Source organism: Ochotona curzoniae, unplaced genomic scaffold (genome assembly GCF_017591425.1).
Source record: "Ochotona curzoniae isolate NIBS_2020 unplaced genomic scaffold, NIBS_Ocur_1.0 scaffold_4505, whole genome shotgun sequence".
NCBI lineage: Eukaryota > Metazoa > Chordata > Mammalia > Lagomorpha > Ochotonidae > Ochotona > Ochotona curzoniae.
In genome coordinates, this window is record NW_024467118.1 from 1,116,023 (window position 1) to 1,140,848 (window position 24,826).

The window sequence follows — 24,826 nt, forward strand, 5'->3', positions numbered from 1 at the left end:
CCTTACTTTAACAAAACCTCTCCCTGCACCCCGGCCCCAGTCGCACACCAGGATGGTTGTAGGGTCAGCTGGCTGCTTGTCATCTTGGAGGAAAACAGGCCATTGCTGCCTGTTGGCTGTGTTTTATCTGTTTGTTGATTGATGCACTTGAAAGGCAGAACTACACAAAGGCCCAAAGGGAGAGAGCAGTTGATCTTGTGTTTGCTGGTTTACTCCCCAGATGGCCGCAGTGGCCAGGCTGGGCCTGTGTAGAGCTGGGAGCCAGGAACTCCACCCGGGTCTCCCATAAGAAGGACAGAGGCCCAAGCATTTGTGCCATCTGCTGTCCATTTGCAGGCGTGGCACAGGGAGCTGGTTTTGATGTGCAGCAGACAGGAGTTGAATCAGCACTCCTGTCAGATTCCAGTGTGGCAAGTGGTGGCTTAGCCTGTTGCCTCAAGGAACTCATTTTGATTCGGACAACTTTCATAAAGCCCTAACTCCCGGGACCTCAGAAAATGACAGCAGGTGGAGACAGAGCCATTGTAGAAGTGATTAAGGGGAGGTTAAACCCTAATTAGATGGTCCTAATCCATTGTATGCAGTGTGACAGGCACCCTAAGAAAGTTTTGTATCTTCTGTTATTTTTCATGGAAATCCAACAAGTGCCAACCCTCCTAGATGCAGGCCTCACCCTGATGCCATTCTCGCAGTGAAGGGTGTTGGCTTGCTTGTCATGTCGCTGACCCTTAGCACTGCTGTCCAGACGTTCTGTATAAACAGTTAACTCTGTAAATAGGCCTGGTGCTATTGTGGCAGAAAGTATCTGTTTACTATTTTGTAATTGATGCAAAATTCTTTTAAAATATTTATTTATTTTTATCAGAAAGACAAATTACAGCGTGAAGGAGAGACAGGGAGGAAGATTTTCCATCTGTGGGTTCACTCCCCAAGTGGCCACAACAGTCAGAGCTGAGTCGATCCAAAGCCAGGAGCCAGGAGCTTCCTCCAGGTCTCCCACACAGGTGCAGGGTCCCAAGGCTTTGGGCCGTCCTCGATTGCTTTCCCAGGCCACAGGCAGGGAGCTGGATGGGAAATGGAGCAGCTGGGACACGAACTAGCGACCATAGGATCCCAGCACTTGCAGGCAGAGGCCTAGGCAGGCCCTGTGATGCAGTCATTGGGTGTTTAATGCGATGCCTATAGTGGTGTGAGAAGCAGAGGGGTAATTTACATGTTCCTTTCTGAGCAAGCCACTGAGGGATGGACTAATGTGGAGACGTCAGTCTAACTCGTGCCCGGCCTGGGTCTGCCTGCGCCTCCTGCGGGCAGCATCGCTGCATGGGGGGCGTGGAGGGTATTCCCAGGGCTGGACGTGCCCTGGGCGAGCAGTGCCGTTTCTAGGTGCTGCCTGTACCCTGTTTGTGCTGTTGCTGGAGCCCCAGGCATCCTGTGATCTCTAACATATGTACTCCTACACAGGCCACATACGCATTTCAGACCTTGGCCTGGCCCTGGAGGTCCCTGAAGGGGAGACGGTGCGAGGAAGGGTCGGCACAGTTGGCTACATGGGTATGTAGAGGACCCCCTCGTGTCGGGTGTCCCTGTCTGGGCAGATAGAGCAGTGGTGGACGAGACCGCCAGCTCCCAGTGACCCTGTGAGTGCACTGTGTGACCAGGTGGTGTCGGCCATGGGGTCAGGCACAGCCGGGGAAGGAGACCCGCAGAGGGCTCTGGGGCTTGAGGCTGTGTAGCACAGAACAGGGCCAAGGGTCTCTTCATCCTGCCCGGCACCCGGGGTCTCATGGAGCCCTGGGAGGAGCTCCTGTGCCTTTGGGCATGGCCAGCCTGACCCCGCAGGTGGCCTCTGAGAAACCCAGAGCGTGGCCCTGCGTCCTGCTGTCTCTGACACCATGGGCTCTGGGGTCTTGGACCGGGGGCAGCACGGCGCACTCGGCCAGTGGGGCAGGTTCTCCAGCACCAGCAGTGTGTTTCATAGCGGGCAGATGCAATCAGACACTCGAGCAGCAGCCTTTGCAATGCCCCACGGAGTAAACTGCGCACTTAGAGGTGTCTCGTTCAGCAGGCCTTAGTGTGCTCACAGTGTCGTGCGACCATCAGCACTGATTCACAAAATTAAACTTCAGAAAAGTAACCCGTCCCCCACTCCTCACTGTGAACCCCAAACCCTAGCAGCTGCCAGCTTTGTGTTCTTTCTCTGTGGATTTGTCTGCTCCATTTTGTATAAATAAGTCTTATGATATTTGGCTTTTGTAACTTTCTCTTTTTTAGAAGACTTTTATTTTTGCTGGAAAGGCAGATTTACAGAGAGGAGAGACAGAGGAAGATCTTTTTTCTACTGCTTCATTTAAGTGACTGTGACAGCCGGAGCTGAGCTGATCTGAAGCCAGGAGCCAGGAGCTTTTTCTGGGCCTCCCATGTGGGTGCAGGGTCCCAAGGCTCTGGGCCATCCTCCACTGCTTTCCCAGGCCACAGGCAGGAAGCTGGATGGGAAGTGGGGCTGCCGGGATTAGAACCGGTGCTCATATGGGATCCCGGGCGAATGGGAGACTCACTAGACTATTGTGCCCCTTTGTAAGTTTAAATTTCACGTATTTTTTGCCAAACATTAAGTCTCCAGTGTATTATTTGGAGTTACTTATGAGCAGGCTTACGGCCAGGGTTTGACTGAAGGCCCTGCATTTGTCTTGCAGCTCCTGAGGTCCTCGATAACGAGCAGTATACCTTCAGCCCCGACTGGTGGGGGCTGGGCTGTCTCATCTATGAAATGATTCAGGGACATTCTCCGTTCCGGAAGTTCAAGGAGAAGGTCAAAAGGGAGGAGATTGATCGGCGAGTGAAGAAGGACGCGGAGCAGTACTCCGACAGGTTCTCAGAGGATGCCAAGTCCATCTGCCAGATGGTGGGTTGGGCGCTGCGGAGGGGAGCTCAGCTGCCCCAGGAGTCCTATGGGCAGTGCCAAGCGAGGCCTGCCTTCAGCCAGGCCAGTGCCAGGCCAGTGCCAGGCCAGTGCAGAGGAGGCCTGAGCTCTCAGGGAGCCCTTCTCCTTCCGGCCAGTTACGCACAGGGTTCTTTTTTTTTTCCTTTTGTTTTTTTTTTTCCAATTTATTACGTTGCATTATGTGATACAGCTTTTTTTTTTTTTAAGATTTATTTATTTATTGGAAAGGCAGATATACAGAGAGGAGGAGAGACAGAGAGGAAGATCTTCCGTCCGATGACTCACTCCCCAAGTGAGCACAACAGCCAATGCCATGCCGATCCAAAGCCAGGATCCAGGAGCCTCTTCCGGGTCTCCCACATGGGTGCAGGGTCCCAAGGCCTTGGGCCGTCCTTGACTGCCTTCCCAGGCCAGAAGCAGGGAGCTGGATGGGAAGTGGAGCAGTCAGGATTAGAACCGGCGCCCATATGGGATCCCTATGTGTTCAAGGCGAGGACTTTAGCCGCTAGGCCACGGCGCCGGGCCCAATGATACAGCTTTTTAGGTACTGGAATTCCTTCCTCTCCTTCCCCAATCCTCCCGCCATGGTGGATTCCTCCACCTTGTTGTGTATCCACAGTTCAAGTTCAGTTGAGATTCCTTCCCTGTGAGCCTATGCCTAGCATAGAGTCCAGCATCTCATTGTCCGGATAAGTTCAACAGCTTCTTGGGGAGACCCTCTCTGGTCCAAAGTTAGAGCCCACAAAGTAAAATCCCGGTCAGTTACAAGCCCAAACATAACATCAGCAACAATATACAATTTTGTGGAACTAATTGACATAGTATCGAGTAAGCAAGTTCTTAACTGCATCCTGTGACTACTTCCATGACATTTCAACAATTGAGGTGCAAAACAGTTTAGGAGGGGTGTGCAGAGGAGTTCTCAATACCTTGCTGAGGAGTGCTTAATCTTCGCGTCCTCCCTAGCGAGGTGTGTATGAGTTTATGCTCATCAGGCTTGCCTTTTTGTTCTCTGCCTATCTATTCTAACGTGTGTGTGTGTTTGGAGGGGGGCTCTGGAGCAACCCCAATGGTCATTGCAGAGAGGGTGAGGACCCAAAGCTGGAACCAAGCAAGGGCCAGAGAAAGCTCCTCTCCCCAATTCCGAAGGAGGTTTACTGTTCTTCTGGTTCTGAGGGCCACTCAGGGTTCCTCTCTGTTGTTCCGATGGCCCTTGGTCCCACGATGAAGGGCTCCGGCTTCTTCCTTCCCGTGTGGTAGGTCCAGAGCGGGGGTGGGATGTCCTCTGAGTTCTCGGCCTCTGAAGGCATTCCAGTTCCCCGTGGTCTCTTTGGCAGTTGGGATGCAGTCCTTGGTGCCCGTATTGTCAGTCCTTGGTGGGGATCCGGGAGTCTCCAGGGTTGGGACACGAGCCTCCTCCTGCTCCACTCTGGGTGCCTCCCCTGCTCTGTGCATGTGACCACTTGTGAATAGGTTGCTGGGATCTCCCTTGACTCCCCCTGTATGTCTTTGTGTTTTTACTATTGTCTAATTCTGTTTTGAATCTATTGTCAGTAGGTTACCTGCTATGCTCCTGATAGGTTACACTCCAAGTCTTCCTCACTCCTTCGAGGGGAGTGGAAGACTTCCCTGCTCTCCCGCTCCATTTCTGAGTAGCACAAGGTTTTGACAGTATGTTAGGTATTGCAGTTTTTCTCAGCACATGGTTAGAAACAGTGTTAATTACAGGTTCATCTGAGGAAGATTAACTGTCATTGGGGATCGTTAGGATTGATTCACGTTCACAAAGCACTGAGGGTTCGAAATGGAGATACCTAAGAACCAGATCCCCAGAGCTCCCTGGCCAGGCGGCCAGCAGCAGAGCCTAGAGCCAAATGGCGCACTGGCCAGCCGGGTGGCAGCTCACCACTTGCGTGCTGCATCCGCCTTGTGCGATCCAGGCGTGGGACTTAGCTAGGGGCCCTGGGATCCCTGGGTGGCGTCTCCCTGGCCCTAGCCCCACCCCTTCCTGGACATACCCCCAGTTCTCGCCCCTTAGGCTTAAGGCCCCTTAGACCCCACGCACGGGGTTCTACCTCAGTTTAGGAGAGGGCACCAACTGGAATCTGGGTGCTGACATGGTTGGGCCAGTTTGTATTTCTTTATTTTTGTTTATTTGAATGATAGAGCCAGAATAAAAATCTTCCATCTGCTGGTTCAGTTCCTAAAATTCCTTAATCGCCAGGCCGAAGCCAGGAGCCTGGAACTCAGTTTGGGTTTCCCAGGTGGATGGTAGGGACAGAAATACTTAGGCTGGCAGCTGCTGCCTCCCAGGTGCCCACCAGCAGGCAACCAGAATGGAGGGTAGCTGGGGCCCCAAACTGATGCCTTGGTGTGGGGTGTGGCCGTTTCCGGAGCAGGGACCCCAAGCTGATGCCCTGGTGTGGGCTGTGCCCGTTTTGGGTGGGGGGGCTTGGAGGTCTTCTCCATGCCAGTTTGTCAGCCTGCTGCCATGCTGAGGCAGCAGCTGTACCCTGGTGCCAGGCCATCCGGGGCTGTGCCGGGGTGCTTGGTATGTGGTTCTGCAGCACAGCCCAGTGCCCATGAAGGCCGCTTTACCTATGACATAGTGAGCGTACCTGTCAGCTGTGCTTGTGGAAGAAATACTGAACGAAGAATAACACTTTCTGAGAAGCAGGTGGTCGGTTTAGGGGCTCACCCCACACCCCACACCAGTGCCTGCATCTGCTCACTCCCGGGGATGTCATTGGGTCTCGGTGCCCTGGGGCAGAGCTGGCCTGAGGGCCTAGCTTTGGGGAATGAGCCAGCAGGTGGGCTACACCTCTGTGTCTCATCAAGTGAGTCTCAAATAAATTTGCTAATTAAAACCTAAAGTGCAGACCTGCTTCTCCTTACAGGTGAGCAGGAAGATGGCATGAAGGTGGCACGAAGGTGGCTTTTGCCTCACCTGATCTACTAGCTGCCATGTTCTCAAGGGCTGGGGCTGCAGCCTAGCGTTGAACAAGCTGTCTCTGTTTCCATGTGAATGCCCTGAGCTTTGCTGGGTTGAATGTTTCACTCAAGGAGTGAAGTGTCTGATGTGTCTGTCACCGGCAGCACAGGCCACCGGCCGCCTGCTGTGTGGGAGGGCTCCACGCTCCAGCAGGTCACGAGTGAGGTCCTGCGGCTGGCTGAGCAGCGTGCTTGTCTGGCGGCCCTGCTCTCTGCCACCCCGATCATCAGTCTGTCCTTCTGGAAGGACCTTGGAGGTGTCACTGTTAGGAGAGGGCATGAACTGACTCTGTCTCTGCCTCCTACAGTTACTCACCAAGAACCCCCAGGAACGGCTGGGCTGTAGGGGCGAAGGAGCTGCGGGGGTGAAGCAGCACCCCGTATTTAAGGACATCAACTTCAGCAGGCTGGAGGTGCACCTGTTAGCTGCCCCCTTCTGCCCTGATGTAAGTGGAACGGGATCCCAAGAACACCAGTCCCAGTGTGCTGGTCAAAGCAGATCCAGGGCCACCTGGGACTTCTTCCTTGGGGTCACCCCTAGTAGCCACAGCCATTGCAGTCCTTCCCCGGGCCCCTCCGGCACTCTGCATGAGGAGCTGGGCCCCCAGCCTCACGCAGCAGCCAGGGCCCACCGTCACCCACACCTGCTCTGCTCTCAGCACTCGTCTTGTACTCAGCCTCTCACACCAGGGCACATGCCTGATGCTTGGCTTATTGAAATATTTATTTATTTGAAAAATTTGCAGAGAGAGAGAGAGATTTTCTGTCTGCTGGCTTGCTCTCCAAACAGCCGTGATGGCTAGGGCTGAGCCAGGCTGAAGCCAGGATCCTGTCCCTGTGGGAGGCAGGGGCCCAGGCTCCCTGGGTGCAGCAGCAGGAGCTGGGTGGGAAGTGGAGCAGCCAGGACTCCACTGGCACTTGAGGGATGACGACTCGCAGGGGAGCTGCTCTGCCCCAGCTCTGGCCCTGCCTGCGTCTTCGGTCTAGAATGCTTGTCCCCACCCCACATTCCATGAGGACCTGGGCCAGAGGGCATCCGAGTGGCCCTGCGAGCTGTTAGGAGCAGCCAGTGCCTGACAGCGCCTGGCGGACATCCTCCTGAACATGGAAGCCATAGCTGGAGACGCGACGTGGAAAGGGACAGTGGTCATGATGCTTTCACCCCCACGTCACCTGCAGCAGCACTGCCTGCTGGCCGCCTACTGCAACGTTAGGTGTTTAGGCCCCAGGGAGCCTGTCCCAGCACATGCAGTCATCCAGTGACGGTGACAGGATGGCGCCCGGCAGCCTGGCTGAGTGACAAGGGCCTCAGCTCTGCGGTGTCTGGGGAGGATATTGCACAGTCCTGGGTGGGCAGGGGGAGCAGGCAGGCTGGGGCACAGCCAGTGCAGTGGGTGAGTCCTCCTGTGGGCAGCTGGTGCCCAGCAGGCATTACGACACACACCAGGCAGAGTTCCCTTGCCATGGGGCCAGTGTAGGGGTGGGCCGCCTCTGAGCGGTGCCCTGAGGGCAGGGTCAGCACCGAGCTCCCAGCCTGCCGCCATATGTCAGGTGAGGAGACCAAGAACAGTGGTGCTGGGCGGTGCCGGGGGAGCCTCCTGCTGGCATCACAGTCTTTCTTACAGCACTCCTGTGTGCCAGTACAGCACCTGCAGTGCCCAGGCAGTGACTGCCGAGCCCTGGAGCTTTGGAGAGCTCAGGCAGGGAGAGTGGGCAGTAGCCGGCTGCTGTTTCTGCAGGTCAGCAGGGCTGCCTGCGGGCAGCGGTGAGGGCCCTCTCTGGTGGCTTCCTGGCCCGTGCTCTCTGGCCCTGGCCTTTGCTTGCAAAGCGTTTCCCGCTGTGAACAAGGCTGCGTGAGGGGCCTGTGGGAGGTTCGCGTTGGAGAGTGGGGCTCGAGTGAGCTGGGCAGATGGGCAGGAGGTTCTCTGACAGCCTCCTAGAGAGGAAGGGCTTGGGGACCGCCACTGCAGAGAAAGAGAGGTGACAACAGCTTGGGACGCTGAGGCCCCACCCTGAGCGTCCTGCTCCCCGGCTCAGCCGCCCCGTTGTTCTCGGCGCAGCCTCACTCGGTGTACTGCAAGGACGTGCTGGATATCGGGCGCTTCTCCGTGGTCAAAGGAGTGTACCTAGACACCACAGACAGCAACTTCTACGCTGAGTTTGTGACGGGCTGTGCCCCCATCCCCTGGCAGAACGAGGTACTGCACCCCCACAGCCGGTGGGGCAGGACTAGGTCTGCAAACCGGGTGGCTGGGGCTCTCACCGAGGGCTTCCCGCAGGGGCGGGGGCTGCTCACGGCCCGTCTCCCGGGGGCCTCTTTGTGCAGATGATTGAGTCTGGGTGTTTCAAGGACATCAATGAAAGCGAGAGCGAGGAGCGCCTGGATGCGGAGGAGAAAGCGCAGGCTCCCGTTCACAAGCCCAAGAGGAGCTTCTTCTACAGGCTCTTCAGAAGAGGGGTAAGGACCTTCTCTAAGAGAAGTGGCTCGTCGCGGTGACAGTAACTTTGTTTCCTGTTTGCAGTGCTCCAGGACAACACCAGTGCTGTCTGTCCTTGGAGTCCACCTGCCCCGGGCCCCGCTGGGCACCCTGGCTCCCACGGGCCGCTGAGTGGCACCTGAGTGTGGTCTCGCATAGAATGGTCACGAAGCAGCTTACATGATGGCGTCTTCCAGGCCTGGTTCTCACGCTGTCGCCTCGGGTTCGCCTTTCACACAGAAAGATGACTCTTTTCAAAAGTGACCTGCTATCCCAGTATTAGATTTGGAGAAAGTTTGTGTCTTTCTCCTTGGAGTAATGGATTATCTGCTTTGTCTCTTGTCTAGGAGTTCACACTGAGGTCCTAATCCATTTTTAATAGAAAGATTCAGGGCCCAGCTTGGTAGCTTAGTAGCTCAAGTCCTCGCCTTGCACACACTGGGATCCCATGGGCACCAGTTCATATCTTGGCTGCTCCACTTCCCACCCAGCTCCCTGTCTGTGGCCTGGGAAAGCAGTGGAGGACGGCCCAAAATCTTGGGACTCTGCACCCACACGGGAGATCTGGAAGAGCTCCTGGCTCCTGGCTTCAGATTGGCTCAGCTCTGGCTGTTGTGAAGCAGAGGATCGAGCATCTCTCTCTCTCTGTGAATCTGACTTTCTAACAATAATTGTTAGTATATGCACTGCTGAAGCAAGCACAGGATTTATTTATTTTTATTGGAAAATCAGGTTTACATAGGGGAGGAGATGAAGGTGAGATTCTCCCTCCAGTGAGTCACTCCTTCGATGGTGATAGCTGCCCAAGCTGTGCCAATCCGAAGCCAGGAGCCAGGAGCTCCATCCAGGCCTCCCACGCAGGTGCAGGGTACCAAGGCTCTGGGCCGTCCTCCACTGTTTTCCCAGGCCACAGGCAGGGAGCTGTGTCAGATACGGAGCAGCCAGGACTAGAATGGGCCTCCAACATTTTTTCAGTTTGTATACCGATCTGTGGGTGGTAGAAAGCCCCGAAATGGCCTTGCTATGACTCTAGCCCCTGTCCCTATCTCTGGTGAATGTGGGTCCTGCTGGGAGTGCCTGCAGCTGCCCAGGCGGCGCTCTGCGCCCCACACTCCGTACGAGGAGCCGTCTGCACTTGCCATGCCCTGTGCGACTGGGGCAGAGTGTGCTGCAACCAGCATACTTGGCAGTTCCTACTCCTGCCCCAAGTTCTGCAAGTGCCAGGTGCCTCTAGGACTCCCGGGTCAGCAGGCCGTGGCGGCCGGCCCCTCCCACATGCTTCTGCCTGTCCCCACGATGGTCGGGAGCCTCAGGACCCTGGTGAGGACGTGTGTGGGGTATCACCTGGTACTTTAGCCTCCATGTTGTCACTCTCTGGCAGTCTGTGGGCCACGCCCCACAGACACGCGGCCCGTGGTACATCTGAGCACACTCAAGCTCCCTTGCATTTGCAGTGTGCCTCAGGCCAGCGCTGCGCTGTGTTGCAGGGCTGCCTCGCCAGCAAGAAGGAAGGGGAGTCGTCACACCTCTGACCGCTGGCGGCGTGAGGACACGAGGAGCGTTTGCCCAGCACCCACCCTGTCCTGAACTGTAATAAACATGTGTGGCACAGCCAAAACACACCTTAGGGAGTGACGGAGTGTTTGATGTTGCTGCCTGCATCGTCTTAAGACAAGCTGCGTGGAAGAGAACTGCACAACGGCACAGCTGACCCGTGCCCCTGGGGAAGGGAGCAGGCTGTGCCTGGAAACAGGGCCTGCTCCTCACCCAGGACTGTGCTCAAGTCCTCGGGTTGGCACCGACTCGGGCATGCCATCCCTGAGGCTGTGAGCACCATGCGTCTCACTGGCTGGCAGGCAGTCTCCACCAGGAGCCGAGGTGCCCATAACAACAGGGCCAACAGCACGGCCCTGGCAGTCAGTCTTTGCCGCTTTAATGCCCAGAGCTTCCTGCAAGATTCAGCACTGAGGGTGACGTCTCTCTCTGGTGACTGTGAGTGAGGGAGAAGGCTGGGGTGTCTACCCTGGGTAGGGCTGGTGTTCTTGGCAGGAGACACTTATAGCCTCCTGATGAGGTTCCATAGACCCAGGAGGTGACCCTGGGCAGGACACAAGGGAAGGGATGAGACAGAGGTCCCAGGGCTGCATGGGCTGAAGGAGGCTGTGACCAGGGGATGGCCTCAGCAGACTCTGGGCTTTCTCTGACTCGTGTGAATGTCTGGCTCTGGACGTGGGCATCTGACCAGCATTGGGGTTCAAAGAAATCAAGCGAGACTCCAAGGCAAGTGAAATGTCTTTGTCCTTCAGTTGGGTGGCCACTGCTGGCCATGAACAAGAAGCACCTCAAACAAAATAAGTGGGGGGTTTTAATAGTAAGTATGTGCATCTGTGTGACAGTGGGCAGCTGTGACACTGTGGGCATCTGTGTGACAGTGGGCATCTGTGACGGTGGGCACCTGTGTGACTGTGGGCAACTGTGACACTGTGGGCATCTGTGTGACAGTGGGCATCTGTGACACTGTGGGCATCTGTGCGACAGTGGGCATCTGTGACACTGTGGGCATCTGTGACACTGGGTATCTATGGGCATCTGTGTGACTGTGGGCATCTGTGACACTGTGGGCATCTGTGTGACAGTGGGCATCTGTGACACTGTGGGCATCTGTGTGACGGTGGGCACCTGTAACAGTGGGCATCTGTGCGACGGTGGGCACCTGTGTGACTGTGGGCATCTGTGCGACAGTGGGCACCTGTGTGACACGAAGCAGGAAGCAGGTGGCGAAGATGAGCAGTGTACAGGCCCCTGCCCTCATCGTGGCTGTGCAGTGGCAGACAGAATGCCTCACAGGCAGCTTGTGTCTTGGGAATCTTCAGCACTCCCAGCAACGGACTGTGTTCTTCTTGGTGTTTCAGAAAGCAGAATGTCCTCATGGCTGGGTACAGAGGAGAGTCTGCAGGGTCCGACTTCCAGGCACACAGTCACCTTGACAATGAAGCCTTTCAGAGCAGGTGAAGGCCCACTTGCGGGCAAGGCCAGAGGGGACCTGCCCTGGATGCTACCTTGGCTGTCCATCCCTTCCCACGGTGGCTCTTTATCCTGTAGGAAGGACTTGCTTGCCTCCTGCCCAGTAGGCAGCCAGGAGACAGACCCCCACACTTTAAAGCGAGCGGTGACACTGTCCCCAGAACCCCAAGGGTCTCCCCGGGCAGCTGCATCCCGCCCCTCTGTCCTCCGTGTGTCCCGTTGCACCGTTTGCCCTGCAGTGCCTCGTGTGGCCACTGCTGAGGCATGGTGGCACTTAGGCCAGGTATGTCCCTGTGAGGTTGGGAACTTTTGTACAGATCTGTGGCTTTGGTCTCCACGAGGACCAAAGGCTTGCTTTCTTTTATAAGAGTTATTTTTATTAAAAAGCAGAGTGACAGAAAGAAAGGGGGAGACACAGGGATCTTCCATCAACTTCTCACAATGGCCAGAGCTGGGGCAGGCTGAACCAGGAGCCAGGAGTGCCACCTGGGTCTCCTATGTGTGAGATACGGGCCCAAGCACTTGGGCTGTGTCCTCTGTGGTTTCCCAGACGTCTTAGCAGGCAGCAGGTTCAAGAATCAGTGCCCCGATGCAGGATGCAGCACTACAAGCGGTAGGCCCCTTTAGTGTCTGCGGAAGGGGACCCCGAGCTGGCTCTGCACTGTGACCTGCACCCTCAGCCTCACTGCCATCTGCAGACTGAGGATGGCTGCGGTTCCTGCGCTGTGGGGACACAGGGCCAGGCGCCCCAGGACTGCAGTGGCTGTTAAACTGGTTAAACACCTGGACTCCTAGTGAATGTCTCTGCCACAGGGCCCGGGCGGCTCCCATACGGCGGCTCCTGCCGTCGATCACCTGTTAGATGGAAGAGCTCTCTCTGCCGCATATAAAACCACTGCCTTTCAAATAAACACATTAAGACAAGCACACAAAGAACTTCATCTTTAATAGTCACTATTGTCCAAAGCTAACACCTATCAGCATTTTATTCTACATATGACTTGTAATTTACTTATTACCCTTACATATAAATATGTCTGACTGCTTAATTTTCTTTCTTTAAACGGTTTGTTTTATTTTTATTGGAAAGTCATATATACAGAGAGGAGGAGAGACAAAGAGGAAGATCCCCTGTCCGTTGACTCACTCCCCAAGTGGCCACAACAGCTGGAGCTGTGCCAATCCAAAGCCAGGAGCCCGGAGCCTCCTCCAGGTCTCCCACGCGGGTGCAGGGTCCCAAAGCTGTGGGCCATCCTCGACTTCCTTCCCAGGCCATAAGCAGGGAGCTGGGTGGGAAGTGGGGCCACCAGGATTAGAACCAGTGCCCATATGGGATCCCAGTGTGTGCGAGGACTTTAGCTGCTAAGCTACTGCACTGGGCCCTGACTGCCTGATTTTCTATTGCACATCTGGGTCATTATTTACTCGAATCCTCAAACATTGGTAACACCTTCCTTGTTATCATTCGTGAGATGTGGTGAGCACGCGGACTCCTGGTACACCTCCCTGGTGTTGTTTACAGGAGAGAGAAGTTGAGAAAAAGTACGTGGTGAGCTGAGGGGAACACTATGTAGAATACTAAGATGGCCCCAGGCAGCTGCGCCTGGTGGTCAGTGCTGCAGACGGGCAGGAAGGAGGAGAGGATGGCAGGACTCCTCCATGACTCGTGATTCCCTGTTGGCCCTGTGTGTGCGTGAGAGAGAGAGACGCAGAGACCATGTGTGTGTATGTGAGAGAGAGACGCAGAGACCATGTGTGTGTGTGAGAGAGAGACAGAGACTCTGTGTGTGTGAGAGACGCAGAGACCGTGTGTGTGAGAGACACAGAGACCGTGTGTGTGAGAGACACAGAGACCGTGTGTGTGTGAGAGAGACGCAGAGACCGTGTGTGTGTGAGAGAGACGCAGAGACCGTGTGTGTGAGAGACGCAGAGACCATGTGTGTGTGTGAGAGAGACACAGAGACTCTGTGTGTGTGAGAGACGCAGAGACTGTGTGTGTGTGAGAGACGCAGAGACTGTGTGTGTGTGTGTGAGAGAGAGACACAGAGACTCTCTGTGTGTGTGTGAGAGAGAGACACAGAGACTGTGTGTGTGAGAGACGTAGAGACCGTGTGTGTGTGAGAGACACAGAGACTGTGTGTGTGAGAGACGCAGAGACTGTGTGTGTGTGTGTGAGAGACGCAGAGACTGTGTGTGTGTGTGTGAGAGACGCAGAGACTGTGTGTGTGTGTGTGAGAGAGACACAGAGACTGTGTGTGTGAGAGACGTAGAGACTCTGTGTGTGTGTGAGAGAGAGAGAGACGCAGAGACCGTGTGTGTGTGTGTGTGTGTGTGTGAGAGAGAGACGCAGACACTCCTGTGGACTGTGATGAATTTTGCAGACAGACTGCAGCAGGTGGCAGCTGTGCAGTTATTCTGCGCCATGGACACCCTGCCCATGGGTAACGAGTTGGCATCCTGGTCCGACCTGTGTGCGCTGCAGGGCAGCAGTGAGCGCCAGTCGTTGAACCCCCGCCAGTTGCTGACCTCTTAGACTGAGACCTTCGTAGCTGGCTTGGGCATCATGGCAGAGAACCATGAGTGGAGCTCTGTGTCACAGAAGAAATATTTTGAAGGAAAAAGTCAATTTGGGACTAGCATCGTGGTACAGAGGTGTTTTTTTGTTTTGTTTTGGAAAGGCAGATTTACAGAGATGGAGAGACAGATCTCCCATCTGGTGGTTCACTCACCGAATGGCTCCAATCACCGGAGCTGAGCTCTGGGTCACATGGGTGCAGGGGCCCAAGGGCTAGGACTAAATGTGCTAGGTTTGTGAGCAGGGAACTGGACTGCAAGTGGAGCAGTTGGGACTAGAACCAGCAGCCACATGGGATGCTGGTGCTGCGGGCAGAGGAGTAGCCAACTTGTTAGCTTTGACCACCACCTGAGAAAGAAAATACCAGCTGAGAACAAACAGGCCCTTAGTATGCAAGGAGAAGGCCGTCCTGGGCCTTTCCCGTGCGGTGGAGGAATGAGCAGGAGAGGAAAGGACCGCAAGTGGGAAAGACAAGCTGGGTGGCCGAGACAAAGGTTGTATACCCTCTGACGAGGGTGCTGGCGTCAGCCCTACTTGGGTCCTGAGAGGACAGGGAGTGTTGGCCGCTGTCCATCACTTGTGGCCTTGGCTGCTTCGGGGCGTGCCTGATCTCTGGCTGAGGTCACTGTGGTGTCCACCCACTTCCTGTAACCATGGTAACCATCACTAAGTCACTGCACTGGCCCCATTTTAATGTAAAAAGTATTTGTTTCAAATAAAATAATAAAATACAAGTATGCCCTGAGCAAAAGAAAGCTGATTGCTTTGGAAGGTGTGTTTTGCATTTCTGTGAAGAAGTGGCCCTTTTGAACAACAAGTTCCTCTCCCACGACGACTTCACCAGAAATGAGGTATTTTTTCCTTATAAACTGGGGTAAAATACACATGACGACTTGTCAACTTAGGCGCTGTAAGCATGTTCTTCAGGGTTCCCACACGGGTGGCAGCTGAATCCACCATCTGCTTCCTCCCAGGGAGCTGGACGTGGCACGTGGCAGGTGGACCCTGGGGCCCAGCAGAGTCCAGTTTCGCACCGGCTGTGCATACCCGCACAATGGGCTCGTCCAGAGCAGGCCCACGCGTAAGGTTTCAAGGTGTATTTATTTGAAAGGCAGAGTCACAGAGTGCAGAGAGATGGTTTGTCTTCTGCTCACTCCCTAAATGGCCCCGTCGGTCAGGGATGGGCCATGCCTCCCTGAACCGTCTGGAATAATGTGACAGCATGGGACAGAGGCAGCAAAGATGCAGAGCCCTGCCCAGGCAGGTGGCCTCCAGGCAGCAGCTGCAGTGGCCAGGCCATAGAGTTCCTGCTCCCTGCCTGCCCACCAGCACACCGCATTCCAGGCAGCAGGTGACCCCTGCCCCTCAGGGGCTCCTCACCATCCCAGTGAGCACCACTGGGAGCACCAGGGAACACCACTGAGCACCATGGAGCACCATGGAGTGCCAGGGAGCACCAGGGAACACCAGGGAACGCCAGTGAGCACCAGGGAACACCAGGGAGCACCAGAGAACGCCAGTGAGCACCAGGGAGCACCAGGGAACACCAGGGAGCACCACTGAGCACCGGGGAGCACCACTGAGCACCAGGGAGCACCAGGGAACGCTGGTGATCACCGGGGAGCACCACTGAGCACCACTGAGCACCAGGGGACGCCGGTGAGCACCAGGGAACGCCGGTGCGGTGCTTGCAGAGCCCTAATCCTCAGGATGGGGCCTTGCCATAAGTCAGCATCAGGCCAGTCACTGGGGTGCATAAGGAGCCAAAGGACATAGAACACAGGGCAAGCACAGCCGACAGCGGCGCCAAGTGGCTGTGCCTGCCCCGACCTTTGGCAGGTTGGGGGGAAGCCCTCCTTGCTGGCAGCCCGCAATCTGTCCTTGCATACCTCCCCTCCTCCACCCTGCCGTGAGAGCTGGACTAGCCTGCACCGTCACTCCTTGGCACAAGGGAGCACCCACACCTGTGGTGAGCGTTTGTGCCCTTGGAGAGGGGGACCGTGCCTGGTGACCAGGGCAGGGCGCTGTCATTGGAGACTGGCTCCGACCCCCTCTTGCTGGCCTCACCGGGTCTTACTGCTCTGTTCCTCACAGGGGTTGTGGGGTGGAGTTGGAGCTCAGGCTCAGCCCGCAGAGCTTCCAGCTGCACGCCCTGCCGGCCCCCGCCCTGCCCAGTCCCCGGCCCCCGCGACCCCCGCCTTCCCAGCCCCCAGACCCCCGCCTCCGGCTCCGCCAGCCCCCGGCCCTGCCGGCCCCCGGCGCCCCGCCCCTGGCACTCTCCGGGTCGCCCCGCCCCTCGCCCCAAGCTCCGCCCCCTTGTGGCCTCCGACTCAGATAGGAACTGCGTCCTGCGCCGCCGCGGGGGGCGAGGCGAGGGGGCGGGACTGGCCGTCGCCTGGGCCGGCCATAGGCAGAGCCCGCAGCCTCGGGCTGTCAATCGCGCCCGCTACGGCGTGGCCCCGCCCCCGCCGACGCTGCGTCGTCGGTCGCGCTGGGTGCCGCGGGGGCTGCCGGGACGGGCTCAAGATGGCCGAGCGCGTCGGTTCTGCTTCGGGCCCCGGCCGCCAGCCTCATTCATTGCTCCGCGGCTGAGCGGCCCCGCGTCGCCGCGAGCCGGCCCGAGGCCTGTGCGAGGGTGCCGGGGGAGCCCTGCGTGGCGGGGCGAGAGGCCGCCATGGCCACTCTGGAAAAGCTGATGAAGGCCTTCGAGTCCCTCAAGTCGTTCCAGCAGCAGCAGCAGCAGCAGCAGCAGCCGCCGCCGGCCGCGCCTCAGCCGCCGCAGCCGCAGCCGCCGCCGCCGCCCCCGCTGCCTGCCCCGCCGCCGCCGCCCGGCCAGGCCCTGGCGGAGGAGTCGCTGCACCGACCGTGAGTGCGCCCGGGAGGGACCGCCGCCGAGTGGGGGCGGCGGGTGACGACGGCCGGCCGGGCGGGAGGGTGCGGGAGGTGCAGGCCGGTGAAGGGGGGTGCGGGAGGGTGCAGGCCCTTGCGGGAGGGTGCCGGAGGGTGCAGGCCCTTGCGGGAGGGTGCCGGAGGGTGCAGGCGGTCCTCTGGGCGGCCTGGGACGCGCCACCCTCTGCCGCTGTCTCGCCAGCCCTGTCTGAGCCCTGGGAGCGCTCGCAGAGAAATGGAAGTGCAGCGGGGACCCCGTGGGCGTCACTTCGTCGTGACCCTCGGAAGCCAGGGCCCCTCTGCTGCTTGCTCCTGGGGGGTCTTTGGGGAACGGCCTCAATGGCTTGTATGGCCTCAATGGTTTGTAGTTTTCTTATTTTCTGGTTTGATTGTGTGTAAAATGCTAGTTCCTCTGGGAGTTTTCAGGGAGGAGCCCCTTAAACTCCATCAACACGCATCCATTTATTTGAAAGCTACAGGAGAAAGGGGGAGAGATGGAGAACTCTTCCTAGGGTGCAGGGTTCCAAGTGCGCGGAGGTTCTAGCGCTCTCCCAGGCCCCAAGCAGGTGGCTGGATTGGAAGGGGAGCTCCCGGCATTGAACCCACGCCCCTGTGATGCCGCCGCTGCCTTGGTCCACATGCTACAGCACCGCCCTTGTTTGTTTCTGAGAGTGTTACTGGAAAGTCAGGATTTGGGGAGTAATATTGGTTTGTTTGTGAGAATAAGACAAACATAAATTTTAAACCTCACCCTGTAGCGTCAGCATCGCATGTGGGCGCTGGTTTAAGTCCTGGCTGCTCCACTTCCCATCCAGCTTGAGGACGGGCCAAAGCCTTGGGACCCTGCACCCATGTGGGAGACTGGGAAGAAGCTGCTGGCTTCTGACTGGTCCAGCTCAGGCCATGGTAACCGTTTGAGCAGCAGACCGTCCTCTCTGTAAATCTGCTTTCCAGATAAAAATAAGTAAGTCTTACATGTATTTGTGTATGAATGGTGAAAAGCTTGTGTGCCGTCTGCTTTGAGCGGTTGGTTAGTGTGGTGAGGTAGGCAGCTAGTTCAGGGTCAAAGGCTTGGAGGCCACTCCCCGCCCCCAACCATCTAGGTGTTCCCTGCTGCCCACCTGTGACGCTCACCTGTCACCTGAGAGGGGGTGGTATTGCATTGCGGTGTAACCGCTCCACTCACAAGCCCCTGTAAAAGGCTCAGGGTGAGGAGGGGCTCACGCTCTTGTGCTGTGTTTCCATTGCTCTGGCACTCCTCAGTTCCTCTAAGTACTGAGTACTGAGTACCTCTTGGCCTCCCCAGTACCTCTGAGGACAGGTAGCCCCTGAGCATGGCCCCTGTGTGTCTGTATTCCTCACCCTCTGTTCATTGCTTGGTGGGACAGTGAAGATAGCAATGCTAAGATGCTTTGTGTTTATAATCTGTGTACTGTTAGGAGTTCAGGAGGGGTGAGGCCTGGCAGTGATGGAATGTGGGCAGAGAAGCCAGGGAAAGGTGAGTGTCTGCAGCACTGGAAGTGTGTCCAGGTTGTTCACTGTGTGTCTCTTAGGGTAACTTATATTGTTGGGGAAGCTGCGACATAGGCCTTCAGCTTAACGGATGGACTTCAGGGGAATGACCATTTGTTCCTCTCACGGTTATGAACGACAGGATTGCCATATGGACTTGTGGTTTGCTATTTCTAATGGCCCCTGTTACCAACAAGCTTGATTAATAAAGACTCCTTAATAACCCTTAGACATGTCTGGTGTGATCTTGCTCGCACCCTGCAACCTTAGCAGTTCACCTCAGGAAGCATTTTTCAGAATCCTGTTGTGGCTGCCGCTCTGTGCGCCCCTGTTGGGGTGGCGGGAGGCCCCGCAGCTCCTGCTCTGTGCGTCCTGTTTGGGGGGGGGGCCCACAGCTCCTGCTCTGTGCGTCCTGTTTGGGGGGGGGGGGCCCACAGCTCCTGCTCTGTGCGTCCTCGTGGCGGGAGGCCCACAGCTCCTGCTCTGTGCATCCTGTGGGGGGAGGCCCCGCAGCTCCTGCTCTGTGCGTCCTGTGGGGGGAGGCCCCGCAGCTCCTGCTCTGTGCGTCCTGTGGGGGGAGGCCCCGCAGCTCCTGCAGCCTGGTGGACACACCAGCCTGGAGTGAGGGAGGAGGTCCTGCCGCTCCTTCTCAGTGCAGATGCTTGCTCAGGGTGAAAAACGCGCCTTCTTTTCCTTATGGTGAATTGGCTTCAGAGCGAGGGCTTCTAGAGCGTTCCTTTCTGAGCTGGCTTGATAAACTAGGTGGGTTTTGTTTCATTATTTCAGTAATGTGTGATAGCCTGACTTTAAAACCTTCCAGTCTTATTTTTGCATCAGTGATGCAGTAATGAAGTAAGAGTGGTGGCAGTGCCTGTTGCTCCCTCTCGCCTCTCTCTCCTGAGCGCTCAGCTCTCTCCTCAGGAGCCAGCACTTTAGGCTTCCTCAGTGCTTTCAGGTAGAATCCAGGCATATTTAGGATATTTTCTTTTTTGTAAGATTTCATGCATTTGGAAGACAGAGATGGCAAGACAGACACAAGACTTCCATCTGCGGGTCCATCCCTCACAGGGCCGAGTCGGCCGGGGTCGGCCCGGGCTGCAGCATCGTGTGCGGGTCCATCCCTCACAGGGCCGAGTCGGCCGGGGTCGGCCCGGGCTGCAGCATCGTGTGCGGGTTGCAGCCGGGGACGAGAAGCCCCGGGGCCTGAGCACTTGGTCTCCCACTGCTTTCTTTGCTGCATTAGCGGGGAGCTGGACTCCAGCTGGTGCTTGTGGGGGATGCTGGCTTCATGTGCTCTGCCAGACTCTGCCCCTAAGATAGATTCGAAATGATTTAAGAGTGGAGGTGGTTGGGGCCCATTCATCGTTAGGCTGTGACATTCCCATGAAGTGCGTATCAGATTTGTATTTGCTGTGGAGGAAGCAGCTGCCCGTCCGGCTCAGCCGTGGTTGGCTTTGTGGTACTCGGTGTGCAGGCATCCTGTACTTGAAGGCCTGGGCTGCTCCGCTTCCCTTGGCCCACGGAGGACAGAGCCACAGTGGTTGAGCGGAGACGCCCGGTGGAATTCCCAGTTGCTGGCTCTGTTCGTGCATTGCGGGAGTTTGGCAAGTGACCCAGCCAATGGAAGAACTCTGGGTCACTCAGCCTTTCAAGTAGGTGAGTAAGAATTAAGAAAAGCCTGCTTGGAAGTTAAGGTGTTGCCATTGCCGTGCTTCAGCTGGAAAGTCCTGCCAGCCCACCGTGGAGGCACTGTGCTGTATTTATGGTTTTGTCTTGCTGTCTGGGATAGTGGTGCTGCAGCCGTGTGAGGCAGTGTCTGAGTGCCTGGCCCTCTGCTCCATACATGGCATGCAGGGCTGTGTGTGTGTGCACATGTGCTGGGGGCTGCAGTCGGAGCGAGCCTGTGTGCGTGTGTGTGTGTGTGTGTGTGTGTGTGTGTGCACATGTGCTGGGGGCTGCAGTCGGAGCGAGCCTGTGTGCCCGTGTGTGTGTGTGTGTGTGTGTGCCCGGGGTGTGTGTGCACATGTGCTGGGGGCTGCAGTCGGAGCGAGCCTGTGTGCCCGTGTGTGTGTGTGTGTGTGTGTGTGTGTGTGCACATGTGCTGGGGGCTGTAGTCGGAGTGAGCCTGTGTGCCTGTGTGTGTGTGTGTCCATCAGCTGCTGCCCCCCTGGCTGTATAGGCAGGAGGCTGGAGTGGTGGGAACTGTGGAAAGCGAAGTGGGTTCCCTGTAGAGCAGCGTCAGCCGCAGGGACACAGGCCTCGTGTGTGGGTAGCACACTTTGTGCCGAGGTCCTGTTTGTTTTGTCTTGGCTGATCGCTGAAGCGTGTCATACCCGAGAAACCATTGTTTTATCCAAGCTCAAAAAGATTTACTCTTGTTTGTTTTTTTCTAAGATTGATTTATTTTTATTGGAAAGGCAGATCAGATTTACAGAGAGGAGGAGGGAGAGATCAGCCTTCGGTCCACTGACTCACTCCCCAAGTGCCTGCAGTGGCCAGAACTGCGCTGATCTGGGGCCAGGAACCAGGAGCCTCTTGTGGGCCTCCCACACAGGTGCAGGGTCCCAAGGCTTTGGGCCGTCCTCGACTGCTTCTCAGGCACAGAGAGCTGGATGGGAAGCGGAGCAGTTGGAACACAAGCTGGTGCCCACGTGGCATCCTGGCAGTTGCCAGGGGAGGATTAATTGGCCCCTCTGTTTTGTTCTAAGGATCTTCCTGTTTTAGCCACTATATTTAGATTGGATCCAGTTAGAGTTAATGTTCACGTGTGATTGATTAGGGCTCTGTTGTCGTTCTGTAAGGGAGCGTCCAGTTGTCCTGGCACTGTTTGTCCTACCCCCATTGACTTGCCCTGGCACCCTGTTGGAATCTGCCTGTGAGTGCTGGGTTGGTTGTGGATCCTCAGCCTGTAGTGTTTGTTCGTGTCTGCCCTGTACCAGTGTCTGATTCTGTTCTCTGTCGGGGTCTCTGTGTTTCTTCTGGACCTTGTGCTCTGCTTGGGGGTCTGCCCAGAGCCGGCTGGAGTCGTAGGATCACTTGCAGTTGGACACGACTTTGGAGGCCCAAAGTCCTCTACAAGGTCTTAAAATTGTCTGACAGTTGCGTGGCAGCGTGTGGCTGATTGTACTTCGGGCTTGGTGGGCTAGAGCTCTGTGGGTCCTGTGGCTCTGCCCTGTGGTGCAGGAAACCTGAATTCCACGCCGTTTCCACAGTGCTGACATGGTCTTTGATTCTGGGGCAGGATAGTAAATGTGCATTTGAAAAAGTAAAATCAGACCCAGCGCTGTAGCCCAGTGGCTGGGTACCTCACCTTCCACGTGCTGGGATCCCATGTGGGCCCTGGTTCTAATCCCGGCATCCCCACTTCCCATCCGGCTCCCTGCTGTGGCCTGGGAAAGCAGTGGAGGACAGCCTTGGGACCCTGCATCCATGTGGGAGACCTGGAGGAGGCTCCGGGGTCCTGGCTTCAGATTGGCACAGCTTCTTCAGCTTTTGTGACCACTTGGGAGTGGATCAGCGGATGGAAGATCTCCCTCTCTCTTTTCTCCTCTCTGTGTATCTGACTTTCCAATAAAAGTAAATAAATCTTTAAACAATTAATGAAGTGCAATCATTCTTGAGCTTGTGACCTGCCCAAAAACAGGCAGGCAGCTGTTTGACACACCCAGCTTAAAATATGCTAAAGGCTTGCTTGCTTTTTAAAAAGTATTTTCAAGGTTGCTTTGTAATGAGGAGTGAGTGATAGAGACAGGCGTGCATACGCACCTCTGCTCCGACAGACCTCCCACGAACCCTCACACCTACACACACCTGCATACACACCTCCCCGAACCCCCACAAACCCCTCACACCCACACATACACCTGCATACACGCCTCCCCACATCCCCACGAACCCTCACACCCACACGACACACGCCTCCCCACACCCCCATGAACTCTCATACCCACACACACACACCTGCATACACACCTCCCCGAACCCCCATGACCCTCACACCCACACGACACACGCCTCCTCACACCTTCCCATCCCCCATGAACCTCCCCGCATGCCCACCCCCACACTCACACACACATTCGCCATACCCACCCACATACACACCTCCCCACATCCCCCAGATCCCCACACCCATACACGTTCCACCCACCCACATGTCCAACCCCACCCATACCCACACTCTCCCACACCCAGACACTTGTACACACTCACACACACCCCATACCACCCACATACACATGCACATACCCATAGACCCCCCTAGTCCCCCGTACACCACGCCAACACACACCCACACCCACACAGGCATATCCACACACACCCCCGCATATCACACCCTCGTACCCACAACCACATCTTCATCCGTGGGTGTACTCCCCAGGGGCTGTGATGGCTGTGACTGAGCCGTCAGAGCTGGGTCCTGCACACCCAGCCCTAGTGAGTGGCAGGGACTGAAGTACTTGAGCTGTCAGCTGCCTCTTGTCCCCTCAGGATGCTGGACCCCAAGCAGTGGCCTCGCCTGCTGTGTCGCTGCACTTCCCTGGGTGTCCTGGGTTAAGCTGCCACCTGCAGTGCTGGTCACCCATTTGGGGCTGAGGAGGTGCTGACTGCTCTGCTTCCGTTCCAGCTTCCTGCTCATGGACTCTGCTCCCATGTAGGAGACCTGAAAGAAGCTCCTGGTTTGTCCAGGAAAGCCGGGTTACACGTGGAACAGCTGAGCCTCACACTGGTGCCCGTAAGAGATGCTTCCATGGCCGGCAGCAGCCTGACCTGACGTGCCACAGCATCAGCTGGGCACTGAGGGCACGTCCCCTGCCAGTGTCTGTCTGCACCAACACTCCTGCTGAAACTTGCTTGAATTCCATGTTTGTTATTTGAAAGAGAGAACTACTGAGAGAAGAGGAAAGACAGATCTTCCATCTGCCTCACTCCCCGGATGGCCACCATGGCCAGAGCTGGGCTGGTCTGAAGCTGAGAGCCAGGGGCTTCCTCTGGGTTTCTCCTGTGGGTGCAGGGCACGAGCGCTTGGGCCGCCTCCCACTGCTTTCCCAGGCCGTCAGCAGGGAGCTGGGTGGGGAATGGAGCAGCTGAGACACGAACTGGCGCCATGGGAGGTGCCCGTGCCCCGGGTGGAGCACTGGCCTGGTCTGCGACAGCACCATCTCTTAAATTCCATTTTTTAGAAGAACTTTCTGAGGTGTTTGTGTGTGCGTGTTCTTGGCTAGCTTCGGGTGCCAGCTTCTTGTCCTGGGGCCATTGAGCATTTGTGTAGCTGGGAAGTAGATGTTAATTCTAGGGGAGTCCTAGGGCCATCCTGAGACCTCCTGTCTCCCAGCAGGCTCCCTCTTCCCAGGAGGCAGCACAGCCCAAGGCCTGTGGTAGTAAGTGCTGTGGGAACAGCCTGGGGGCCGGACTGGGCCTGGTATATGCAATATGAAAAAGCTGGCACAGGGCAGGGCCTGGCGCTGTTTTTGTTTTTTTCGGCCCAAAGCTGTTTAGATGGTTCCAGCCTCACTGTCTGAAGGTCGGCCTGCTGTAGCTGTATTGAATGTACAGGCAGTGGCCTTGGCAGGACCAGACCTTAGAGAATCCACGGTGGGGACATCACTTCTCCCTGAGCCACTGCGAATGACAGGGGTGCCTCCAGTGTTGTGTGGATGAAGAGGGGTCCGCCCAGGCGGAGGGAACTGGAAGTGGGAGTACTTCCCCGATTATAGGACTGGGGAAGTGGGGAGCCAGAGGCTGAAGCAAAATGAAGGGCAGAAAAGGGAGAGGAGGGTGGGGCGTGCGAGGAGTGAGGAGAGGTCAGGCCAGTGGCTTCTGGATTTACTTGTTGCTCTGCAGTGTCGGGCTGTGAGGAGCAGAGGAACCACTGAACCACTGCTGGCAGGAATGTGGTGGGCCACTGTAGGAACCGGGCCACGGCTGGCAGGAGTGTCAGGGCCACTGTAGGAACCAGGCCTCTGCTTCTGCTTCTTGTTCTTCTTAAAGAGTTAATTATTTATTTGAAAGGGGAAGTGGAGACAGAAAGGTGGAGAGTCTTCAGCCCTCTGCGTCACTTGTGGCTGCACAGGTTGCTTGGCCAGGCCCATGCCAGTAGCTTGCAACTCTGGGTCTCATATGGATGCCAGGGCCCAGGTACTTGGGTCGTCTTTTGGCTGCCTGTCTGGACATGTCAGCAGGCAGCTGCATCAGAAGTGGAGCAGCTTTGCACTTTTGTACTCAGTGAAATCCATCATAGAAAAGGCTGCATTTTAAGGACATCTCTCTTTTTCAAACTTATTTGAAAAGCAGGGATTGAGGAGTTGGGTGTGGGAGGGAGAAAGAAGGAGGAAAGAAAGGAGAGAATGTTGGAGCCCTCGCATCCACTGCTTCCCTCCTTGAGCACCTGCACGGCACAGCGGCAGTGACCAAGCG

General features: G+C 56.5%; 2 protein-coding genes across 2 annotated transcripts in view; both read left to right on the forward strand.

Moving 5' to 3' along the window:
- GRK4 (G protein-coupled receptor kinase 4) overlaps positions 1-10,027 on the forward strand; it is a 58,269-nt gene extending 48,242 nt beyond the window's left edge. Inside the window, exons 11-16 of the mRNA XM_040966108.1 lie at positions 1,462-1,551; positions 2,694-2,902; positions 6,241-6,378; positions 7,993-8,130; positions 8,259-8,390; positions 9,897-10,027. Coding sequence (XP_040822042.1) covers positions 1,462-1,551; positions 2,694-2,902; positions 6,241-6,378; positions 7,993-8,130; positions 8,259-8,390; positions 9,897-9,941 — 752 coding nt within the window. The 3' untranslated portion in view covers positions 9,942-10,027. The remainder of the gene's footprint in view (positions 1-1,461; positions 1,552-2,693; positions 2,903-6,240; positions 6,379-7,992; positions 8,131-8,258; positions 8,391-9,896) is intronic.
- Positions 10,028-16,535: 6,508 nt separating this feature from the next.
- Positions 16,536-24,826, forward strand: part of HTT (huntingtin) — a 114,001-nt gene continuing 105,710 nt past the window's right edge. The window contains exon 1 of the mRNA XM_040966451.1: positions 16,536-16,873. Coding sequence (XP_040822385.1) covers positions 16,683-16,873 — 191 coding nt within the window. The 5' untranslated portion in view covers positions 16,536-16,682. The remainder of the gene's footprint in view (positions 16,874-24,826) is intronic.